This window comes from Anticarsia gemmatalis, chromosome 25, assembly GCF_050436995.1.
Source record: "Anticarsia gemmatalis isolate Benzon Research Colony breed Stoneville strain chromosome 25, ilAntGemm2 primary, whole genome shotgun sequence".
Taxonomy (NCBI): domain Eukaryota; kingdom Metazoa; phylum Arthropoda; class Insecta; order Lepidoptera; family Erebidae; genus Anticarsia; species Anticarsia gemmatalis.
In genome coordinates, this window is record NC_134769.1 from 8,427,496 (window position 1) to 8,453,055 (window position 25,560).

Consider the following 25,560-nt stretch of genomic DNA (forward strand, 5'->3'; position numbering starts at 1 on the left):
CTATTCTGTACTATTGATTTTATCATCAAAGATGGGAACATTGGGAACATAAAGAGCACAATGGACGTTAAGGTAGTCGCCATGCCATTACCATTGGGACAGGATGTCGTGGGTTAGATTCCCACACGGGACGATTATTTGTGCGATTCACAGATAGTGGTTTCGCGTCTGGTTGTATTTGGTGTCCGTTTTTTGTATATCTTTAAAAGTCCACGCGACACAAGATAAATTGTTAGAGCTGAAGTAGTGTTAAAAAATATAATATGTCACTCTATTTTCAGACCAAATAATTCCACTTAGTACGATCCTTACAAACTTCTTTTGTCGCATTCACATCCATATACCTTGTCATGCAATAATTATGTAAAATAAAAAAAATCAAATGAGAACCTCCACTTTTGTGATGCCGGTAAGACCTGAAAAATGGAGGCAGTCAAATTTTTTTATAAGCGAACTATATTTCGTCATTCATAAAAAATCTGAAAAAGTTAGTTTACTATTAACAATATTTAAATACAAAAAATCGTAAATATCACAACAAAGGCCCATTGATGTAACCAGACAACAAAAGCGACGCGAGTTGTAAGCTTGTACTCTATACAATATTTAGTAATACTCTCACTTATGTAGTAATACTATACAAAAGAACCAAATTAGTTGCGGTTTAGTGTCAGTTTATATGGTACAATGAGAGTAAAACATCTTAATTGTTAAAGAAAACTACTTTTTTGTGAAAGTTGGTACGTATAGTTAAGTAATATTGGTTAATAGCATGTAGTTTTACATAATGCAAACTATTCTGTCTCTAGTGGGATTTTTCCAGAAACCATTTTTTTTAAATAAATCTCCCGCATCAAATTGTTCTTGTGTCGCGTGGACTTTTACAAAAATACAAACAACGGACACAAACTAGACCCAAAAAAACTATTCGAGGTTTGCACAAATATTTGTTCCATGTGGGAATCAAACCCACGATCTCTTAACGCAATGGTAGTGGCGTGGCAACCTTAACCACTGTGCCACGGACGTCGTCAAAAAAGAGTTAGGCAGGTACACATTAATTACTACTTCAAAAATTTTTTTTCTTGGAAATGAATAGAAGTAACTATTTTCCTTGTAAATTTTAAATGCTTAACATTAGCAAAATTCGTAACATCACATTTTTCATTGACGGCATAAATATAAAGACAATCGTTCCATGTAAACTCAGTTTAACATACAAAACATTCTACATTATACAACAAACAATTTGTCTGTCAGTGTATTGACACAGCTAGACGTCATTGACCTATATTGTAACACATGTGTGACCTAATCTTTATGTGATGGTACTTTGTTAACTGTTACGTCTGGTTGCTGTCTATTTTGTTTACTACAATAATGTAAGTAAATAAAAGCGGGTTATTAAACTGATATGTCAAAATAATTCGATTTTTTGGTTTGAAAAAATAATAAAGTCATAGAAAGCAGTAAGCCTGCATTTCCTCCTTAAAAAATAAAAAGGATATTATTATTCAGAACAGCTTTGGCATTTTATCTAATTTTATTTTTTTATAAGAACAAAAACGTTAAAACTGAAGGCTGACTAAAAGATACATTTAATTTCACTCCAGGAACCTCTCTGAATGAAAAAAAAACAAAGCTTATGTACAGTCAACCTGGGTAACTTTGAATCATTTGGGTAACATTGACAGTGGGAATTTGAACTAGTTTCAATTATTTTTTATATGAAACCAACACAATTAATAAAAATTTGCAAAACTAAAATAAACCTTTATCAATTGTGTTCAGATTCCCACTGTCAATGTTACCCAAATGATTTAAAGTTACCCAAATTGACCTTAGTTTAAGATTTATTAAAATAAAAGTGTACATGCAGGTCTGAATGGAATGCAAAGATCATCAGATAAATAGCACAAAGGCTAAACCAGTGTTGCGGACTAGAAAAGCTCTGACATAAATTTCATTTCAGAATAATGTCTGCGCCCTGTCTAGTTCAGTATTAAGACACCTTTTACCCTTCGATAAACTCTATTCATCACGCTTTAACTCGTTACATATGTTTCCAGTTTAAATTTGCTGTGCTTCTTAAGTTTTACTTATTACTTTGATTTCCCATTTCCTTAAGCAACGCACTTCCAATAAAATAAACGTTGAAGAGAATGTACCTCACCGGGTTTCGAACCCAAGGCCACATAACCAGCCTAACAAGACGTTTGAACTCAGGAACACAGTATTTAAGTCCAAACCTGTATTTATTGTAACGTTTACAAATTTAATGTTTTGCAACGGATTTGCTATGATTATAGTTCAGGCGCTGATAGCTTGCTTCCCTAAATTAAACCGTTAATAAATGTATGTTTGGGATTGTAATATTATAGGGTTTGTAAATTATGCTAGGGATTTGTAAATACTGTATTTAATGCCTTTATTTGCACTAGTTTCACCATCAGTGGCAAAGTTACACAAGCTAAAAACTTAGACCTTAATATTGATTTGATCAAAAAATGAAATGCAAAGCAATTGTGTCCTGAGTTTATGGAATTTATAATTATTTTTTGGCAAAGATATCAGTAGGTATCTTACTGCAAAGTGAAATAAGTCTCGATAAAATACAGACCTGAACCTAACCTATTATTAATAAAAACAACTTAAGACAATCTTTCGTGGCAGCAATTGCACCAGAAATAAAATTGCTATAATATTTATTTTGGAGACGTTTTGATAGAGTTCGTAGTTTTAGCATTTAAATGAAAATATCGTATTTATCGAGTATTATATTTGGGCTTGAAATAATTACTTTTTATTCATTTATTTCACACGTGATTACAAATGTATTAATATAGCTAACATCGCATAACAGAAAGAATATTTACAAGTTACATTAATAACAAGCAATTTAAACTAAGCTATACACAATATACAAAGGGCCAAAATTAAATGTTTTTTTATGAATACATTTTAAGCCCAATAAGTTGGATTAACATGACAAACGTCTCAAGCTTCTACATGAATTGAATTCACACTTTTCACAGACATTTTCCTCTTATAAGCAGCTATAGGATCTTCTTGCAACGATTTCCTCGCTTCAATCTCCTCAGGTGCTAACGGTTTTCCTCTAAACTCATCCTCTATCTGCTGGAGCGTCTTCCCTTTGGTTTCTGGTAACAGCAACCAGATAACCACCATACAGTATGTAATAACTCCAGCATAAATCAAATACACTCCATACATACCAATACTTTCTACTAAACCAGTAAATGTCTTTAGCACTACGAAGTAAGTAGCAGAAAAAGTTGCCAAGCTGAGCATTCCACCTATACTTCGGTACTCCAAAGGAAAAACTTCTCCTCCAATTACATTGGGCAATGGCAGCATACCTATGCCCACAGCCAAGATCTTCAAATTGATGAGTAGGATAGGGATCCATAACCCATCGTATGCTAGATTCCCTTGCTCTTTCACATACAAGTAAACAGCTAAAGCTACTTGAGATAGAACAGAAAGGGCTCCAGTAGAAAACATCATCGTTCGTCTTTTGAAACGGTTTATAGCAAAAATGGCTAACGTGTTTGATACAAATCTTTGCGCGTCTAAAAATATCATCCAGAAATAAGGACTGGCTTCTGGGCCCATGACCGTTGCTATGATAACTGTGGAGTACGAGGACATAGTAGCTCCTCCAGCAAAGTTAACTAAAACATGAGCATGCATCATCAAAAGAATTGGTCTATAAAACTCCCTTTTATGCACAGTCGATAACAAATCTTGAAACTGATTGGTCTCATGTTCATATTTTCTAGAAATTCTTGCTCTTTCAAAAAGCATTCTTGTTTGTATCATTTCCTCTAACTCCTCATTTTCATCGTCACCTCGAAGCCAGTGGAAGACTTCTCTGCAGTCTTCGAGTCTTCCTCTAGTGACCAACCAGCTTGGAGATTCAGGAGAATAGATTGTCATGACGAGACTGGTGAAAGGGAAGACCACGCAGATGAGGGCAGTCATTTGCCAGCTGAGTAAAGACCCTGCTAGATGGACGAACAGTATACCGAGGGATTGTGTCAGGGAGACGGTCGTGAGGAAGGCTCCTCGGTTCTTTGGACTGGTGTACTCTCCGATGAGGACTGATCGAAGAGGTGACAGCATACCGATTGATAGCCCTTGGAGAATCCTTGCTGCAAATAGCATCTAGAAGTACAGATATGAAATTATTTACTATAAATTTTTGCCCTTGACCCTTGCCCAGCAGTGGGACATTAATGAGTTAAATTTATTTATTATTATTACTTAATGAAGGAATTGTACATTTTACATGGTTAACTTATGTTATTACTATATAGGAAATCATGACTTTATTAGATGTAGGAAATACAGATGGAATCTTTTGTTTAAATAATTGTGTGATCCTTTACTAATTGATGTTTTATTGCGGTACAATTTTATTGCATGTCATTAAATGTATATATTTATATAAAACTCTTCCGTTTCTAAGTAATTGATTGATGAACAACAACAAAATGGGTGACAGCATAGAGATATTTGATCTGACCGTCTCCATGTTTCGGAGAGCATGTAAAAGCGGCGACCTAGTCCCTAAGCGATGTAAAACGACGATAAAATAAAAATAACGTATAATTATCTCACCTCAAAATTAACAGACAATGCTATGATAATCCAACTTAGCAGATTAGGAACGATAACTGCATAGTGTGCTATCTTCCTTCCATACTTCTCCATGACCGGTGGTGTCAGGAAACTGCCGAGAAGATGCGTTATGCCTATGATTGATGCTGCAAAATGAAAATAGTTTGAAAATATATAATAATATTTATTAGAGGTATTATATTAGTCGGCTGAAAGTGGGCCATGCCTGTTCCATTTTCTCCTCGAAAAAATATCGAAAGTCTCTACATTGTGTGAGTGTAAGATCTATGACCACACGCCTGACTTATCGTTTTAATTTTATTCCTATGTGGATTAAAATTACCTCTATATCAGGTATAATTATGTAAGTCTGTAAACTTGCCATTGTTCTTTAGATCTATAAATAATCTACATACTTAACGTAAGACTTATAAATTATTCTTGCATGAATTTTTAGATTAATCGTTTTTTTACATCATTCACAAAGATAAATTATTCAGAGAGCATATTTTCATGAAAAAATATTAATGTCATTCATTCAACAGCTACAAAAGCTGAGCATATATTTTTATAATTCTTTGGAATATTTGTTTTTGCAAATCCACAATTTTAAGGTCACCTACTATGGTACACTAATGACTGCATGTACCCTGAAAGATGGACTAGCACTCAACGGGTGCCCCTCGGAGCAGCTGGAAGAAACACTGGCATGATTGCCTAGATGCCTTTGATAGCAATCAAATAAACAAAACAGACAATTGGAACAGTTGGAGAAAAATCGGGAAGGCCTTTTGCCTAGCAGCGGGACGATAATAAAAAAAAGACTACTTACCTATCCAGGAAGCAGCTTCAACATCCAGCTTTATGCTGGAATCTTCCTGTTTGAGCTGTGGCAGTAGGATGGCAGTGTACCCCAGCATACAGCCATGACCGATGATATTGTTGCCAACTGCTGCTGTCACGAAACACTAGAAATTTGAAGAATAACCATCAGTAAGCAGTGATAGCCGAATAGTATATAAACTGTCACCACTCAAGTGATCGAGGGTTTTCTAAGCACCGATGACTTTTCGATGGTATGTGTTGTCGTTTGTTTATGATAAATGAAAGCATCGTAATAGCTTTTGCATGCCTGATAGTTCTTAAAAGCAGCTTTCATAGGAATATAGGACCCCCAAAACGCAGTGCGAACGTGGTTGATTCAAGGCCCAGGCGCTCCCTCTTTCCAGGAGGAGACTACTGTCTAGCAGCGGGACAGTGAGTAGCATGATTGTTTTTAAGCAATTTTTATTAACTTTTAGACTAATGTATCTTTTTGTTTGTTAATTCCATTTCCAAGGTCTCCCTCGGCTGTCATATAACTATCTAAATAAAATAATTTCTAACTGCTTTAGTTCGGTTATCTCCAGATAAACTCAAGCATCAAATGCATTATTAGCCTTGTTAAATATGTGTTAGTTTGTGGAACCTTGAGCCAGTAAATAATTGCTTGCGCTAATGTATCAGGCACGATTCTTATCGTCATATTGTATACCGTTAAAAATAAGCAGAGATTCTTCTGTATTTCACAAGTGATAACACCATGCGATTACTGCCTAGCTCATCATTAGGCATGGGTCTCCTGGTGAGAAAGGTAGGCTAAATGCTGGCTAAGTCTGAGTTGAGCACTCATTATTATGGCTTAGCCTTTCTTCCAAACTATGTTGGAGTCGGCTTCCAGTCTCACCGGATGCCGCTTAATACCAATATTTTACATGGAGCGACTGTCTATCTGACCTCCACAACCCAGTCACCTGGGTTATAACACGATACCCTTCGGTAAGACTGGTTGTCAGACTTTCAAGCTTCTGACTAATGTCAACGACTGCCAAAGATCTTCGAAAATGACAGCCGGGACCCACAATTTAACGTCACTTCCGAAACACGGAGGAACTCGATATGTATCAGATGGTCGTCCATCCACAGAACAATCTTGGCAAGCGTGGCTTGACCTCAGAGAACGATCTGCGCGGCTGTTGTTGTCGAATCTACGAGCTCCTTTTGGTTTTTTGTTGAGCTGAGTTGAGCACTGTATTATTACTTATTTTGCATACATATTAGGTCGGGGAAAAAGGTTTTTCGCATTATAGTATGTATGAACTTTCACGTATGTTATACCCGAAGGTGAAGGCAGGGAAGCATTGAGCTCATCCACGTTTTGGCAATAATAATTAAATAGGGAGCGTATTTATTTTGCAGTTTTATTTAATAAACACAAAATACTTAAAAAAATACTTACTTGTTTAAGAAAGGGTGAAAATCTGCTTTTTTTATTCCCCGACATTGTTTAACACATTTGTTACCAAACAATAATAATTTAATTATATTTTAATATTGTTTAAAGATTTTTTGTAATTGTACAAAGATTTTTTGATTTTGATAGAATATCACAAAATTAATAACACAAACGTTGATGAAAATATTTTAAATTTACCAGATACCTAACAATAGAAAATATTTCTGTCACATAAAATTATACAAAAAGATTTCGAATAAATAAATTATAAACTAAATTATATGAGTGTGACAAGATTTGATATTAATGTGTTTCTAAACTATCTGAATCTGAAATAGTTCTGCAAAAAAACTTATAATCGGATTGTGAAAATAGCGCCAAGTTCTTTAAAATTTACCTTCGCTTAGCATGTAATAAATTGTACATAGATGATAGTTACTTTGAATAATTTCTAATGTGATAACCTTATTTGGTTGTTTCAAGAAAAAGCAACAAGTCTGGACATTTTTGTCCTTGGTGGATAATATATAGTATTAGTACATGCACCGTATTCTCCTCAGGGCTGAACAAGGACGGAAGTCGGACACCCAATGGACGAGCTGGAAATACCGATTAAAAAACATACCAACCACCGGAAGGTCACTTCGACGTACTCAGACCTGCTGCCATCATGGTGGCATAAGTCAACTAAAGTTCTAACTGATTATTTTACAATTGAACCGAGATATAGTACTTTGGAGTAAGGCTTTTATTTTCTAGCAGACAAAATTAGCAATTTTAGAGTAGTTATGCATACGGGACATTAATTAAAAGGGTATAAACTAGTAAGCCTTTGTTTAGTTTTAAGGGCGAAAGTAGTTGCTGAAATTTTGAACTTGGCTCTATTTTGCTTTCTGTAAAAATGTCAGCAAAATGTTAGTGACCATGTGCGAGTCACGACTTAGAATTTGTCCAGTCATTGTTACTTAGCAAATAAACTAATTCTAATGTACATCTTAACTATGACCAATGACCATCAATCAGAATAAATCGCTAACTAGCAGTTAAGCAGTATTAATTTATCATTGTGAAAACAAGGATCCTCTTCGCACGGGTTAAAAAGTAATTTAACACAAACCCCAATTATTATATCTCTTTTTTTATGTGTAAAAACCCAATTAAAATCCATTAAATGTATTTTAAGTTAATTACATAATAATATAGACACATAGACAGACGTGGTAAGGTAACTATATCTTACTCAACTATATGAAATATAACGCCTGACTGCCCGATATTCTCGGTAATGTGCTTTGCTTTAGTTATTTTGAAAGGAACGTTACTACTATGGTAAAAATACTTCATAGATAACTTAAAAAGGATATAATAAAAAACATGAATTATTTGTATTTCATCATTAATTTTATTCACCAATCATAGTCTTTTTAGCTTCTTCATCATCATCAACATCATTCGCAAACTTTCCACAACAGAAATAATTCTCAATTTCTTGCAACGTCCTATCTTTTGTCTCCGGCATTATGAAGTACAATATCAATAAAGAAACTCCCATAATACTGCCATATACTGCGAAAAAACCATACGCTTTGATCGTCACTAATAAATATGGTGTTGAGAGCAAACCTGCACCAAAACATATGGATATCCAGATCCCTGAAAGGGCTGAACCAACCCCTCTATGAGCTAAGGGAAATACCTCTCCAACTAACGCCAAAGGGATGGGAGCGCAGCCCAAATTGGCAAAAATAAAATACACCACAAGTAAAGAAATTGGTACCCAATTTTTGTCACTGGGTAGAATGTCTCTCGAAGCTAAAAAGAGGTACAAGCAGACTGACATTAACACTCCTACAGCAGCAAAGCCTGTTGAGAATAATAAAGTACGTCGGTTCATGATTTTGACCAGGATTGACGCGAAGACTGCACTGGATGTAATGGTGAAGTCTATAGCTAATGCGTAGAAGAACGATTGAGTCTTCTCTCCTGTTATATCTGCCATTATGTGTAACGCATAAGCAGGGAACACGTGTCTACCACTCATTTCAAGCACCATAGTAGCTAATAACATAATTGTAAGCGGTTTTAAAAAGTCTTTTTGCGTGAATTTCCGAAAGAAGTTCATCACTTGACCCCAATAACTTAGCCTTATTTTTATTTTGGATATTTTTGCTTTCTGTGCATTTGCTGTATCTTCAAATTCTTTATGAGATTCCGTTGTATTCCCTCGGAGATAGTAAAAGGCTTTCTGACTTCGTTCGTACTGACCTTTAGAGACTAACCAGGCAGGACTTTCAGGCCATGTATACGTGATAATCAAAGCTCCTATCAGTGGTATTAGGGCTACTAATGCGCAGGTTCTCCATTCCAAGTGCCGACTCATAAAATGCATGCACATAGCTCCCATGCAGACTGACGCATTCTTCAGATATAAATACACTCCTCTGTATTTCGGACTGGTGTATTCTCCTATCACTATAGCACCTAAGGATACTGTTGCTGATGAAGAGAATCCACCCAAAGCTCTGCCGAGCATCAAGGTTGGGATGTCCTGAGCGAAGTAGATGATGACCCAGCCGGCCACTGCTGGTAGTATCATCACTAAATGTGTGATTCTTCTTCCGTAAATTGCCATAGTGAGAGATGATAATAAGAACCCTGGTAAACCGGCGACAGCTAATATTGACCCTGGAAATGAAGAAAGGAATATAATTGAATATGAATATTATGCTCTATGTAAACTTTTATATTTCAGTTAGCGAATGAGAATTTATAGAATTTTAGCATGATTAAATCTTAAATTATGAGGCATACTAAAGTGTTTAATTTTCAGTTGTACAACAAAGCTTGAAATCATTGTAACATTAATTTTATGCTTCACTGCTTCCATATAATAAAAACATTTTTCTACAACATATTATAAATACTATCATTTGAATCAACATGAATTTTCATTTCAATATGAATTTAAGGGTATATTTTATTTCTTTGAAAAAGTGTACTACATCATTACGCCTGTTATACCCGAAGATAGAGATGTGAAAAATACAGTTCCATTTCATACGCCTGCATACATTTGCACCTGCTTTTCGCCCAAATAAAATAATAAAAACCCATTAACAGAGTATTCCTAATATTTACCTAGCCATGAAGAAGTATGTAGATCAGTCTTTATGGGTGAGTCTGGGTGGTTCAGTGCTGGCAGTAGACTGGACGTGTAACTGAGTATCATGGCCTGTCCGAACATGTTCAGCATCACCGCTGACATCGACCATGTCTGAAAAGAGAAAGAAATATATGTATATTTATTGTATGTATGTCCTTAATGGGTATGTCCTTAATGGGTATGTCCCCAACCCGCTAGTCTCCAGCGTGGTGGACTCAAGGCCTAACCCCTCCCTCATTACGAAAGGAGACCCTTGCCCAGCAGCGGGACATTGATGGGTTAAAATTATTTATTTGAGCATGTATGTATATAACTGGTTGGATCTTGCCGCCGAGGGGGGTTTTGGAAGGGGAGCAGCCCTTGCCGAGCAATAGAACATGTATACGTAATGTATGTATGTTACTGCTGCTAAGCATCGTTTTGTCCCTCTTGCTTACTTACTGGCAAAAACTAAAGAATGAAACAGACAGACCGAAAGACAGATTTATTTTAGTATTTATATTTTTTCAAATAATAATATTAATAAGTAAGAATAATAGATTAAAATCTAAATGTGCTCTTAATGTTTAAAGTTAATTTTTGTAATAAAAAACACTTAATTAAATATCACAAATAATTAATTAGTATAATTAAACAATTAAAAATTGTCTTATGACTTTAATTGTCTGTGAACTGTATAGTAGTGACTGTTGCTCGCAAGGTCCCGGGTTTGAGTTCCCGCGACGTGTAAAGTATTTGATCTTTTTGGGGTTCCGTACCTAAAAGGTAAAAACGGGACCCTATTACTAAGCCTCCGCTTTCGGTCCGGCCGTCCGTCTATCACCAGGCTGAATTTCACAAAACGTTATAGCTAGAAAGCTGAAATTTTTACAAATTATGGTGCTATAACAACAAATATAAAAAAATAAATAAAAGACCTCCGGTTACGAGAACTACACACATGGGAAGAAGGCGTGATTACATATATATGTATTTATTCAATTATTTCCATAACCAGAATGCAACTTAAGCAATTTGTTATCAAGGCTTGTACAACTTAGCTAGGACATCAAGTAAAATAATGTAAGTAGGGCATGATGTAGTTAAATGTTTATTTTATAACTTGATATTGCCCATTTCGTCATACTCGCAGCAAGAATTTCGAAATCAGAAATATTCTCTATGTAATATACATTAATGCAGATAAAACTACTTCTTCCTTGCCTGCCTCCGTGGCGCAGTGGTTAAGGTCGCCTCGCTGCTACTATTGCGTCGAGAAGTCGTGGGTTAGATTACCACACGGGACAATATTTGTGCGATCCACAAATAATTGTTTCGGGTCCGGTTGTACTATTTGCGCGACTTCCCTTGTGTGTAATCTAAGTTGAAGTGCAATTTATAAATTTAATCGCTGTGTATTCAACCATTCTTTCGTGCAAAAATTATCAATATTTGTAAAGCTAATTAAATTAAACCCAGTCAATTACTTTGCATGGAAGAGAACAAACTTTATATTAATATTACTTACATCCATCCAAACCGTCTTTATAGGGTTTGAAACAAATCTAAAAATGCAAAGTCACTGTCCACATTAATTAAAAGCACAAGTATTAAAATTTATGATTATAAAACTACAGTTAATAGTAACGTTAGACTCTTTTTAAAAGCTTATTTATATATTCAATAGCCTCAGTAAACTTTGTATCAAAAATAATATATCTTGTAGATTTTCTCTTACTGCTTGGCATGGATCTCCTTTATGGATGAAAGAGGGGTTAGACCATGAGTCCACAGGTTGGAGACCACATATCTTCAAGAACTGTGTTAAAAAACTCTCATGATTTCATCACGATGTTTCCTTTACAGTTAGGACAGTTGAAAGTTAATTATATTACACATAACTTCCAAATAACGTTGGTGTGTTGCCTCGGGTTTGAAGCTACGACCACTTGCGTGGCAGGTACCAACTTATACCACTCGGCTATCTTTAAAAACTGTGTTAAAGAACTCTCAAGATTTCATCACGATATTTAACATCGTGAATCATCAAAGACATCGTGAGGAAACCTTGCATGCCTAAAATTTGTTTAATACATTTATTGAGGGCATGCAAAGTCCCCAACCCGCACTTGGCCAGCGTGGTGGACTCAAGGCCTTACCCCTCCCACATTACGGGAGGAGACCCTTGCCCAGCAGTGGGACATTAATGGGTTAATAAATTATTATATTATTATTTACTTCACAGTTAGAAGTTTAGAGAGGAGCTCGTGGCTTAGTTTACAACAGCCGAACGGATCGATCTCTGAGGTTAAGCTACGCTTGCCGAGGTTGTTCCGTGGATGGGTGACCATCTTATACATATCGAGTTCCTCCGTGTTTCGGAAGGCACGTTAAATTGTGGGTCCCGGCTGTCATTTTCGAAGATCTTTGACAGTCGTTAACAGTAGTCAGAAAGCTTGAAAGTCTGACAACCAGTCTTACCGAAGGGTATCGTGTTAATACCCAAGTAACTGGGTTGTGGAGGTCAGATAGGCAGTCGCTCCATGTAAAACACTGGTATCCAGCTGCATCCGGTAAGACTGGAAGCCGACTCCAACATAGTTTGGAACAAAGGCTAAGCGAATATATATATATACTTCACAGTTAGAAGTTGAAAGTTGTTTCTATCACACACATAACTTGAAAGTGTCATTTGTGTTTTCCCTTGAGTTTCAAGTTTCAGGTTTCAGTTTTCCAAGATTAGTGATAATTATTTCTAACACACAAATTACTTGGAAAGGTCACTGGTCACTTAAAAACTAAAATATATGTATAAATACCTGTCTAAAAAATGGAGTCTTCATTTTCTAATCCTAATCACAAAAGATCACAGCACACTAAATTAAAATCTCTACATATGTACCTTATATTCATTATAATTATAATATCGTGTGAACATTTTTTACGCACACAACTACCTACTAGTAACTCCGCAAGGAAAGTGTGGAACACGTTTTATACATTTATCTATACGTTTAAAGGAAAAATTAAAATGCTTTTAATCTAGTAACTTTATTTTAGACAAAAATCGCGGTATAAGAACCAGATGAGCGTAACTACAAAAAAATCAAAAACCGTTTTTTTTTACAAAACGTGTCACAATGTAGTCCTTTATGAAATGCCAAAACGACGTTACGCTATAATCAATATTTCACAAGTTCCAAAATAACGAAATAACATAAGAACCATTTTTTATTGAACCAGAAAAACGTATTATGAGTAGCGTTAATTTAGTTTTAATTATTTTGCTATCTGCTAGCGCTATAAGAACGTATTTGCAAAAACAATATTTTTAATCATAGAAAATTGATAATTTCACAATATCTTAAGAACCATTTGAACGTAAAAGCTTATACGTCGTTTTGGGATTTACGACATTGTGTTTTGACGCTAAGTTCAAAGAGCCAAAACAACGTTTATCTAGTTACGTTTCATTGGCACAAACATTTTTATAAAACAAATAGCTTGAATGAATAACCAAAACAACGTAATACGTTATACATCAGTGTGGAAGTACTGTTTTCTTTGTTAAATATTGCTGTCTCACAACATACGTTAGTATAGCACCAAAAAGTTGATGTAAGGTCTAAGCAAGTTGAAACTTGTAGTGCGGGGAGTCCCCTAATTTGAAGTTTGGAGAATACCGTTTCGTTTTTTACTTTGTAGTTATCGCATTTTTAAGTGAAAGTGATATTAAAATTTAATAAAATGAATAAAAGCAGTCGAAATTGGAAGATTTTAGCGTCCCTGGAACCGATAGAACCATCTCAGGATCTGAGCAACGAAATTAATGAGATTTTCAATCAGGTGAGCCATCTTTCATATTATTATTATATTTGGATCTTTACTGTTATTATGTTACGTTGAAGATACTGTTTGGAGTTCGATTCCCAAGCAGATTTAAGTGTACCATACTGAATTCGAGCATGATGAACTGCAATAGGTTTGTCCTATACCTACTAATAGTAAATAATTTTAATTTTAATTGTGCTATTGCTACGAGGTAAGGTGTAAGTAATGTATTATTATACTTTTTTAAATATACTTCTTTTTTTTCAGGAACCAACGTTAACAATTTTAGAGAATGTAACACTATCTGATTTTGATGTACCTGAGCAGTCACATACTGTTGTCAACTTTGGAAAATAATAATATATCGTTAGACTTAGTGGATTTATTAAATGAAGATTTACATTTATCCAATTCAAGCAATGATGGCGTGCCTGCACCAGATGAATGCATCTTATCATCAAGTGACTTTTCAACTTCGGAACTCAGAGACAATGTTCAAATTAATGATGTATTAACACAAAACGTTGCTCATTCACATACTACAGAAACATAGAACGTAATACTACTGATGTTCTGGCATTGAATCGGTTATTCCTGGTCATCAAAAGGCAAAAGACCGTCTGTGGAAAAAATTGTAATGAAAAGTGCATAATAATATGACAAACCCTTACCCATTTCCGCTGAAAAGTATGAAGACTTACAAGATTTGTGCAGACAAGGTATTATTCCAACGCAATATCACAGTTTTTATGAAGGATTTTCCGTTGGAACAACCGATGATGATGACGAAGATAATTGATATTTTTCTAACTGATGTCTGTATGTTGTTTTTTTTTAATTTAATATTGTGTGTTTGCAAAAGTAAATAAAGATTATGTTACATTTGATTGATTAATTATTTATTTTAATTTATTTAGTCCATTCCTATCTAACACAAAATAAAACTTAGCTGCACAAACGACGCTTGTAAGTAAGATAAGAACAAAACCAGATAACAAATTAAGAGCCATACTAACGTATGTCAACCGGATTTCAAAAAAATATATGTTGTATCTTTGTAAGCATTTATAAACAATTTTTTATTTTATTTTTTAATGCTCAAATAGTAGAAGAATATATCAATATATTTTTTTTCTCACCAACTATATACTATCTCTGTTAATGAGCTAGTAAAGTTTGAAGTGACAAATTTCCACAGTATTTTTGCTCTCCTGTAAAATTGATAAAATGTAGATACGTTCATCTGATTCTTATACCGCGAAATTACCTTTGTTTTTGTAAGCATAAGGTTTATAATGACTTGTAAATGGGTTATATTGATTGCATTAATTTCTTTTAGAGTCTGTTTGATGATCAGTGTTTCAATATGTGTTGTCACATAATATATCATTTTTCTAGTACTGTTAGGTTAAATATTTTTATTTATGATAATTTGAAGAAAGCTTTAATATGCCTGAGTAAGGCCAGTGTATGTATACCGTAAAGATTTTTATCAAATTTGTATATACACACAATAAAATGTTTACAGCGGTCACTGCACTAAGCTCGTGGCTCTCTCTTGTATCGCAGGGGCAGAAAAGACATTTATGCATAGAAGACTATTAACAGTATGCGCAATCCGGTTCAAAAGGATTACCTAATACCTTAACAAAAGTCAGGGGTAAAAAGTTAGTTATGATATCTGACGTCAATAGATGTTTGCGTTCAATTACTGCAAATAAATCATCTTTTAAATGTTCTCCAAGAATAGAACGTTACACAGTTAGACAATAGTTTCTTACGGAGTCGGCACACTGAGTCTACGTAACTGGCCGACCTACCGGCACTTGTCAATGACTTGACGTCTGTAGAAAGACATATAGGAATTGTCACGTCTACAATGTCTAAAGGTGTTGGTAGTTTTGTATGTAACACTCTCGCGTTTCCCCATCAATAATATTAGTCCTATTTAAGAGGAGCCACCAGCCTTTTGCCATTTACCGGGCTCGTTACCAAACTCCGATCTTTTATAGAGGAATATTCTAATATAAATTAGAATAGACCAATAGCATATTTCCAGGTCCAGAAATCGAACCCTAGGCCTAATTTAGTCGGCGATTCTACACCCCAAATTAATTATAATATTAACAATTTGTAGACTGCCTTTAAAATAGCCACCACCGTCAATCATCTTCGTGTGTAGACAGCCTACTGGTCTTTAGAGGTACCTACAAGTCGCCCGATTCCTTTGAAATAAAACTCGCTGACATCTGTCGGCAGGTCAGCGACTTGGTCGTGTAGACTACAATACAACTCATTTAAAATTAAACACCGTTTTTCAGATTCTATCATTGTATTTAATTCAACTCACATGTAAATTAAACTTAGTACTAGGTTTTAACAATGACTTTTATTATTCAAACTGGTTTTAAGATTTCCTGAGATTTCCGTTTTTTGAATATGGTTATAAATCAAAATAATACCTACTATTGTACCTACATACGTAATTAGAATAATATTTTTAAATTTGTTTATCAGTTCTCCTATTACAATGGCACAAACTCTGACAAGTTTGGAATAAGATGGAAAATTATCACAATAACAAGCTGGACTGTCGATTAGTAATTTTATTTAGAATATCGTACTTTTGTAAAATTGTTTGTTATGCAAGTTATTTACAAGTTTTTTACACACTGAGTCCTACAGATTACAACAGTATAGTATCTTTTCTATGGAAAATACCTAATCTTAAGATTTGAAGGTAGTGACGTTATACCAAAAAGATAGACCCTATAATTTTTCATGTAGAACCGGTGTACACAATGTTTTTAAATTTCTTCATCATCACCTCTCTCTTTTCACTGCAAGGAATAAGCTTCCATCCTTCCTGCTACCTCTGTTTTGTGTCACTCTCGCTTAGATCTTCTATAGCATTAGATTTTTAAGTTAACCACAATCTTATCACTTTATCATCTTCTTATTCGCTTCTTCATCTCCACCATTATCATCAAAAGTACCATAATTGAAATAATTCTCAATCTCTTGCAACGTCCTATCTTTTGTTTCTGGCATTATGAAGTACAAAATTAACAAAGATACTCCCAAAACACTGCCATATACAGCAAAAAATCCATATGCTTTCACAGTCACTAGTAAATAAGGGGTTGATTGCAACCCTCCGGCTATACATATTGATATCCAGATACCAGATAGTGCTGTACCAACCCCTCTATGAGCTAGAGGAAACACCTCCCCAACTAACGCCAAAGGTATGGGAGCACAGCCCAAATTCGCAAGAATAAAATATACTACAAGTAATGATATAGGTATCCACATTTGGTCACCAGAAACCACGTTTTTCGCAGCTAAATATAGGTACAAACAAACTGACATAAGCACTGCTACAGCTGCAAAGCCTGTAGAAAACAATAATGTGCGACGGTTCATGATTTTGACGAGAAATGACGCGAAAATGGCGCTGCTGGTCATGATGAAATCAACGCCTATTGCGTAGAAGAATGATTGCGAAGTCTCTCCAGTTATATCAGCCATTATATGCAAAGCATATGCAGGAAACACGTGTCTCCCACACATCTCTAAAACTGTTGTAGCCAGTACCATAATTATAAACGGTTTCAAAAAGTCTTTTTGCGTAAATTTCTGACAAAACATCATAACTTTTTCGCTGTATCTTAATTTGATTTTCACTTTAGACATTCTAGATTTTTGAATATTAATTGTTTCTTCCAATTCTTTTTGAGATTCAAGAGTGTAGCCTCTGAGCCAGTAGAACGCTTCTTCACTTTTTTCATACTGGTGTTTAGAGACCAGCCAGGCAGGACTTTCAGGCCATGTGTAAATTATTATCACGGCTATGACGAGTGGTACTAAAGAAACCAGGGCACAGTTTCTCCAGTCTAAGTATTGGCAAATAATATGCATCCACATAGCACCCATACACACTGCAGCATTTTTCAGGTACAGGTATACTCCTCGGTAGTTGGGGCTGGTGTATTCTCCAATAACTATGGCTCCTAAAGATAAAGTTGCAGCAGAAGTGAATCCACAGAGAAACCTTCCAATCATCAGAGTTGGGATGTCTTTGGCGAAGTAGATGATTAACCAGCCGACCATTCCTGGTAGAATCATCAGACCGTGTGTTAGTCTTCTTCCGTATAGAGCCATAATGACTGAAGACACCAGGAACCCTGGTATACCAGCAACACCCACTATTGATCCTGAAATGATATAAAGTGCTGTCAAGATTATTTTTAGAACAAGGTCAAGTTATTTTAGTATTTAATTTTGCATGAATAATTACAGTCAAATATGTCGTAAAATAAAAGAGTGAATAATAATTAATTAAAATTATTTTGGAGTTATTGTTGTGAAGATTTTTTGTAGATATAATTTTACCGTGAAGTTTTAATAAATAAATTACCGAGCCACGAAGACGTGTGTAGATCAGTTTTGATGGGTGAGTCAGGGTGGCTGAGGCCTGGTAGGAGACTGGATGGGTAGCCGAGTACCATACCCTGCCCGAACATATTGATGAGCACCGCTGATGCTGTCCATGTCTGGAGAAAAAATGAAAATGTAATTAAGAACTATAAAAGTTTATATGTTGGTTGGTATTAGGCACAGTCATTTCATAATCACTTAATCTCTTAAGTACAACATTTTAGTTATCGGAGCAAAATCCGGAACTTCTCGTCACTTATCGTCTAAGTTGTTCTTGCCTCCAGAGGGTGAAAGGAACTAATAAATATGAACTCATTGTAATCCTACTGTTATGGTCTCGGAATTACAGAGGGATTTAGCCTTTAGTCCAAAACGTGGCCCAAGAAAGGACCAGGTTGGTGTATCTAAAGACTCAAAGAATTCTTGGGTTCGATTCCAAGTGAATTTTCATTCGGTCAAATGGAATCACTTGTTGCCTATGGCTTTTCATAGGGGTAGGCAGAGACCAGAGGACGCTACTTGTTAAGATCCTTACAAACTTACCTTGCTTCATTCTCACTCCTTGTTAAGATCCTTACAAACTTACCTTGCTTCATTCTCACTACTTGTTAAGATCATTACAAACTTACCTTGCTTCATTCTCATTCATAAATCTTGTTATTCAGGACTGCCGGTTACGAGTACCTAACAACTTACTTGCGTACCTAAGATTGCTTTTTTAGGTACATACAAATCATTCTTAAAGGTATTACAAAAGAAAAATTAGTTACCTGTCTCAAAAGGGGAGAGTCCATTTTCATGTCCGAGAGATAAACATCAGCAATTATGAGTAATGTTGAAGCACTTATTTTAATTTAAACACTTTTTGTACACACATACATCGTGTGAAATCCATTATACTGATTTACTTGGCCGTTAAGGGATGAATCTGAAAATAAAAAAAAAACAATACAATGTTTTATATGAAGTGAAGTGTGAAGAATTGTGAATGTTTTTTTGTTTGTCAGTTTTTACAAAATGTTGCGCGGCCGATTGTTGCTTAAAGAACGCCGCCACTCTAATGGGCTTGAATCATTTTTAAATTATTATTAATTTGAAAAATAATATTTTTTTTTCCATTAGGTATCGAGCAGAGACCCTCGTGTCCATCACGCTGTACAGCGGATTATTTTTAGAAATGTTTCTTAAACTTAAAAACACAACTTTATAATCTACCGACATCTCGTCAAGTTTAAATTGGCCATCCTGGTGGACCAAGGACCTAAAACCTCACTCATTTCGGAAGGTGAAACTTGCTCAAGAATAAGTAATGATTTTTTTTTATAAATTAAACAAAAAGAGGCAAGAAGATAACGAATCTTCTTGCAAATATTGTGTCAATTTAATTTTAAATATTTTTTATTAATGATTATTTCTTTATGTTCTGTCATGTAGGTTTTGTAATGCATTGTGTACAAATAAAGTCCGTCATATTTGAAGGTTATCAAACCAGGAAAATTTAATTAATATTCATGTAAATATTTTTTGCCATTATTTTAATTTTTTTTTAATGTACAAGAATTCATTGACAAATGTACTTTTAAAATATGAATCATAAAGGATACTGGTAAAAAAACATATGTCTTATAATTCTATACTCTTACTAAACAAAACTTACTTTGATTTTTTCTCCTAAAGCAAAATCATACTACACAGCAATTCTCTACCATCATCGACTATCTACAACCGAATAGCTATCGAAAAATGTTGTATGACTATCGGTTCAGCGGCTCTAGCAGACGTCGTAGAAACTATTTTGGCAGTACAGTTTAAATGTCTTACTTTCGATACTTGATGATTCCATTTGTAGAGAATTGTGCTACTGTAGTTTTTCAACAATTAGTACGAACGACTATCGAGCGTTTCACATTTAACATTATTTGAAGAAAATAGTTCTTAAATAAGATAACAATAATGATGAGTTTTCTATGCAATATAATAATATACATATTACTTATTATTATTTTGGAAGCTATTTTTTTTCTTGCCCTTATCCCACGTAACGTGGAGACGGCACGACATACTTGCTCTCAAAAACATTGGGTTTTGGCTGTTTTTTTTACATCGCCTGCTTGACGTCAACTCTCATTACTGGCAGGAAACTGATCCAATGGCCCGGTGTGTAAAAAAATAAGTTTTATAAAAGCTATCTTTTTACGCCCAGAGTAGGCCTATATCTATTTATAAAGAGTTACTAACCCTAGATATAGACTCTATTTCAGTCCATTTGTTCTTATATTTTAAGTCACATACTCTAAAGTAAAATGTCAAACCCGGTTAATGTTTTTAAGGGTCAGCTGACACTGAAATGTGACGCGACGTTACTAAAAAAGGCCAGTGATTTCGCGCTGCCGCAAGATGCGTCATTATCATAATCATCATCATCATCATCATCATCATCATCATCATCATCATCATCATCATCATCATCATCATCCAGATCAACCCGCGATCTCTGTTTAGGCCTTCACCGTTGCCGTTGACCATCTTGTGGCAACCACTTCGTGGTAATTATCCCATCTTTCGGTTAAAAAAAGAAACCGGCCAAGTGCGGCTCGGACTAAAAAAACACGTTTATTGTATGGGGACCCCCGTAATATATATTTTTTATTTTCAGTATTTGTTGTTATAGTGGCAGCGGAAATGCATTTTTTGTGAAAATTTCAGCTTTCTAGCTGTCGCACTTTAGGACATACAGCCTGGACATAGACAGACAGTGGAAGCTTAGTAATAGGGTCTCGTTTTACCCTTTGGGTACGGAACCCTAAAAGAAACGCTATATTTTTAATCGCTCTTTAAAAGTCGCTTCGCGTCGCGTCGCGTCGCGTCGCGTCGCGTCGCGTCTGGTGTGAGCTGACCCTAACTACAACACCTGTACAAGGCCTTTTGATAAATTTAAAAAAATATATATCATATGCATTATTAATAAATCTCAAGAGATTTTTTTTTGTTTTTGGGCTTACTTTACTTCTGAAAAGGCCAGTTGGTTTTTGGTTTTTCTTTATTATACTCACTGTGTGTCCATTTATAGGGTAGGTTATAGACTATTTAAAACACCGCTTTATGAAAACAATGTTATTATACGTGACACAATTGACGACGCGAGTGTGATGCTTTTAGAAGGAAAAGAATGGATCTTCTAGGATGCGGTTACCCTAAACCAGAAGACTACAGGCTGCTTCCGATGGAGTGCATAGCAAAACTGATGAGTTTTGCCCCCAACGTCTAGAGTAGCAAAGGAGGGTGTGACATAAAGGATCAGGAATGGTCGAAGTGTCAGCCAGGCTTCAACTGGCACCCCCACCCCTAAGATAAGATATGTGACACAATGAATGTCGCTTATCTATTGAATAACTTACTGATACGTACGATTTTCCATGCGAAACCCTCGTGTAGTCTTCTGAGATTATCTTAGGGGTGGATTATAGAAAAAAAGCTATTTTTGTCCAATTTGGATTTTCAACTACATTCATTTTATTGACTGTAAAATGGCTCAGTGTTTTAGCTTTACTGAAAAAGTTTCGATGCTTGTTTGTTACTCAATCACGCCGAAACTACTGAATGGATTTTCATGATATTTGGTACAAAGATACTGTACGTGAATTAACACAGGTAATACTTTTTCTGCGGATTATTTCCCACGCACACGAAGTCGCGAGCTAAAGTTAGTATATATTAATTTATTTAAATAAACGACATCGTAACTATGAAGGGCCTCTCCCTTATTGACCATCACTGCCATCAAACCTTGGACATAACGAGTAGTTTGTTGATTATCTAAGCAATGCTTAGATAAATAAACAAATATAAATAATCGCACGTGTTCAGCATCAAGGTAGTGATTACAGCTTAATTATGTAATATTATTAGCTGTACTTATAGCGGCAATATATTAAAGACTAGCTGACCCGCGCAACTTCGCTTGCGTCACCTAAGAGAATGGGTCAAAATTTTCCCCGTTTTTGTAACATTTTTCGTTGCTACTCCGCTCCTAATGGCCGTAGCGTGATGTTATATAGCCTATAGCCTTCCTCGATAAATGGGCTATCTAACACTGAAAGAATTTTTCAAATCGGAACAGTAGTTCCTGAGATTAGCGCGTTCAAACAAACAAACAAACAAACAAACAATCAAACAAACAAACAAACTCTTCAGCTTTATTATATTAGTATAGATTATTAGCTGTACTTATGTGCCTTTTCTTGCATGGCTATATATTATAGATTACTTTATAATGTTTGGAGTTTTCTGCTAGTATTCGATGGCTTGAGCAGCTTTTACTCAAGCGACACTGTTCAGGGTGGCTATCACGTATTTCAGTTGACTACTATTTGAAAGCCACTACGATGTACAATTTTGTCTCCCTTATATTATAGTGATTAACACATTACGTCAAAGCAGCAATGTACTGAATAGTGACCGTCAATTTGCCGTACAATAGTTGTCAACTGAGATATGTAATACGCATATAAGCAGTCCAAAGCTTTAGTTTGAATATTTAATTTTCAAAGCAAAATCATAAAATTGCGTTCATTCATTATTTATTATTGCTGACTGTTCTTAATCATTATATCATCCTTCATCGCAAAAGGTGAAGGAAAGCATCTTTATAAAACTGTAAGTAGGCTTGACAAATTTATATAATATATGGTTTCATTTTATTCTGCGCTTAAAGGCCTTGCCATAGCTGCCTGTATGTACTGCGCCTCAACATTCACAGATTATCTAGATTTAAATTAATAATAATATGAAACCACATTTTGAAAGACTTACGCTGACTACTGACTTCGGCCCCGCGAAAGACACGCAGATGCATAGACCCGCGGGTTGCTGATGTATTAATTCAAAATTATGGTTACCTGCCATGCCACTAGCTGGGGTACATGCATGAAATTTCGACCAGAGGTGAAAGAATTAAGAAAAAAATAGTAATCTACCCCTAAGGGGTTAACATAGGGCTGAAGGTTAGAAAAGTATTTTGTTAATTTTCAAATGGAGATAAATAAATATGTATTTTTTGAAAATCATTCCCTAGCGGGTAAAAATTTAGGAAATTTTCTTTTTCCAAATTTTACGGGAGCAAAATGTTCCCTAGTTTAATATAAAAATCTTTCTAAATAAAATGGTTTATTGGTTGAACACAATTACCATAACCCATCTTACTGTTATAATACACACGCCTCCCTTTATAGAATAAAGGTTATACTTTTACATACTTGTATAATATTATAATAATCAACCAGAATTATACGCAAACCACACTAAATATTATTATATGCTCAGGTAAACACTATCAACACTAAGAACTCAAAAATCCCAAAATTTGCGTAAACTTCACACACAAAATTAAAATTATAATACACTTTTTGTTCACGACATGTCGTCGATAGTACTAAATGAAAACTGATAGTGTGAAGGCTTCAACTTATATAAAAGAGGCTGTGGATGCATCCGACTTTTACACGTGACCCCGATCTTATTGTTTCAATAGGCTAAAGTAAAATAATTAATACATACATTATGTTATCCTGATTTAGTTTTATGTATCTGAAGAAGGTGTATAAAATACATCCAAGTTTAGATAGAAAATGATACTTCCATGTAATAAGGGAAGTCTTTTGCTGTATACCAGACACGTTAAAAGTTCATTAGTACTTTACACGACCCGGCAGTCGTATACACTACTATTTCGAGGCAGCTAAATTAATTGAATATATTTTTTACTTATTATTTACTGTCCCACTGTTGGACTAGGGTCTCCGAAATACAGGAAGGCTTAGGCTTGATTCCATCACAATGGCCAACTGTAGGATTTTGCATCAATACAAGACAGCTTAAGACAATTTTTCGGGCACACATCATCTTTCATTCCAGCATTCTCCTTCACCGCTAGAATAAATTATAATAATTACTTCTAACACACAAATTGCTTTGAAAACCATAGGTGTATAGACTGTTTTGGGTTGTAAATCATCAACCACGTGTGTGAGAGGGCAATACTTATACAACTGACTAAAATTTTAATTTAAATAACAATAACCACGGTACCTCAGTTGGGAACAGGTAATTTTTCGCATAGGCTTTTTATTCGCAGGTATACGGGGGTTTCCCATGACTTACTTATACTGAGAATTAAAAAACAAAGTCTTAAGGGAATGCAAAATCTTGACCAGCGTGGTTGTCTCAAGGCCGAAGCTTTCTTATTCCGTGGAAACACTTGCAACCGCAGAGGGACATTAATGAGTCCTTTTCTTTATTACAATCAATGTTAAAACTAGTATCTTAGGCCCTTCGTACGCAACGCTATGCAAATATCATGGATCAATAAGGTTCGCACGCAAGTCGCGTCACCAATACATCTTTCGACTGGAGGTGTATAGCATCGAAAATTTGCGTATACTTGTGTGCAAAAGCGGACTAAGTCTAGCGGTACACCTCTGTTTGTTGTCAATGTATGAAAACATGTATCTGCGCCCTTGATGGAGTGCGATTATGTGGGACTCTCCCCACAGAAGGGTGGGCATACCCACTAAACTGCCACGTGTGAACTCACGACCGCTAGGCGACGTGCGGCGGGATAACTACCGAAGCATGCACCGCAAGCCGCACGCCACGCGGTTGCCCCAGTTAAGGAGACCCTTACCGAGGCTGCCCTTAAGTCCAAGCACCCGTAAGGCCCTTCTCCCATTACGATACTTGTAGGGTACGATACTCGAGTATAATACTAGTTGGATACATGTTCGCTACCCGATGCTCGCATATTATGCAACTTAAAAGTTACTAAATTCATCATTTGTGCAAACTCGTTTTTTGTAGACTGACGTTATGTCGAGCGACTCCAGTGACGATGAAGCTCTTGCAGTTTTTTTGTTTTATAGAAATAGAAGACGTCAACGCAAGAGTAGAAAATACTGGATTCATCCATATATTGAAAGAAACATAAATTGTAGAGTTTTTGTAGGAAAGTCAAAACTGTAGATTGCATATTTTTTTATATTTTATCTCTTGGTTGACAGTCCTAAGCCTGTGTAAAGTATGAAGGTAAATCAAGGGATATTTTTGTCTACATTCATACAGTAACAAATAATGTATAAACTATAAAGCAGTTTTCAATTTCTCACAGTTTCTATAGCACCTAGGAGCTGTGAGGAACTGAGGAACTACCTATATTATCAAATGTTAAATTTTG

The 25,560-nt window shown here is 35.4% G+C and overlaps 3 protein-coding genes across 3 annotated transcripts; all 3 read right to left on the reverse strand.

Annotated features, from left to right (window-relative positions):
• Positions 1–2,984: 2,984 nt before the first annotated feature.
• Positions 2,985–7,015, reverse strand: LOC142983861 (facilitated trehalose transporter Tret1-like). Its single transcript, XM_076131012.1, has 4 exons — positions 6,923–7,015; positions 5,477–5,612; positions 4,645–4,790; positions 2,985–4,188 (listed from the first exon to the last, which is right to left on the reverse strand). The coding sequence occupies exons 1-4, from the start codon at positions 6,965–6,967 to the stop codon at positions 2,998–3,000; spliced, it is 1,518 nt and encodes a 505-aa protein (XP_075987127.1). The 5' UTR covers positions 6,968–7,015; the 3' UTR covers positions 2,985–2,997.
• Positions 7,016–8,321: 1,306 nt separating this feature from the next.
• On the reverse strand, positions 8,322–13,023 carry LOC142984010 (facilitated trehalose transporter Tret1-like). Its single transcript, XM_076131274.1, has 3 exons — positions 12,881–13,023; positions 10,058–10,193; positions 8,322–9,604 (listed from the first exon to the last, which is right to left on the reverse strand). The coding sequence occupies exons 1-3, from the start codon at positions 12,902–12,904 to the stop codon at positions 8,322–8,324; spliced, it is 1,443 nt and encodes a 480-aa protein (XP_075987389.1). The 5' UTR covers positions 12,905–13,023.
• Positions 13,024–16,319: 3,296 nt separating this feature from the next.
• Positions 16,320–23,711, reverse strand: LOC142983950 (facilitated trehalose transporter Tret1-like). Its single transcript, XM_076131167.1, has 4 exons — positions 23,588–23,711; positions 19,103–19,260; positions 18,313–18,448; positions 16,320–18,109 (listed from the first exon to the last, which is right to left on the reverse strand). Exons 2-4 carry the CDS (start codon positions 19,130–19,132, stop codon positions 16,833–16,835), a joined length of 1,443 nt encoding a protein of 480 aa, XP_075987282.1. The 5' UTR covers positions 19,133–19,260; positions 23,588–23,711; the 3' UTR covers positions 16,320–16,832.
• Between the last annotated feature and the right edge of the window lie 1,849 nt (positions 23,712–25,560).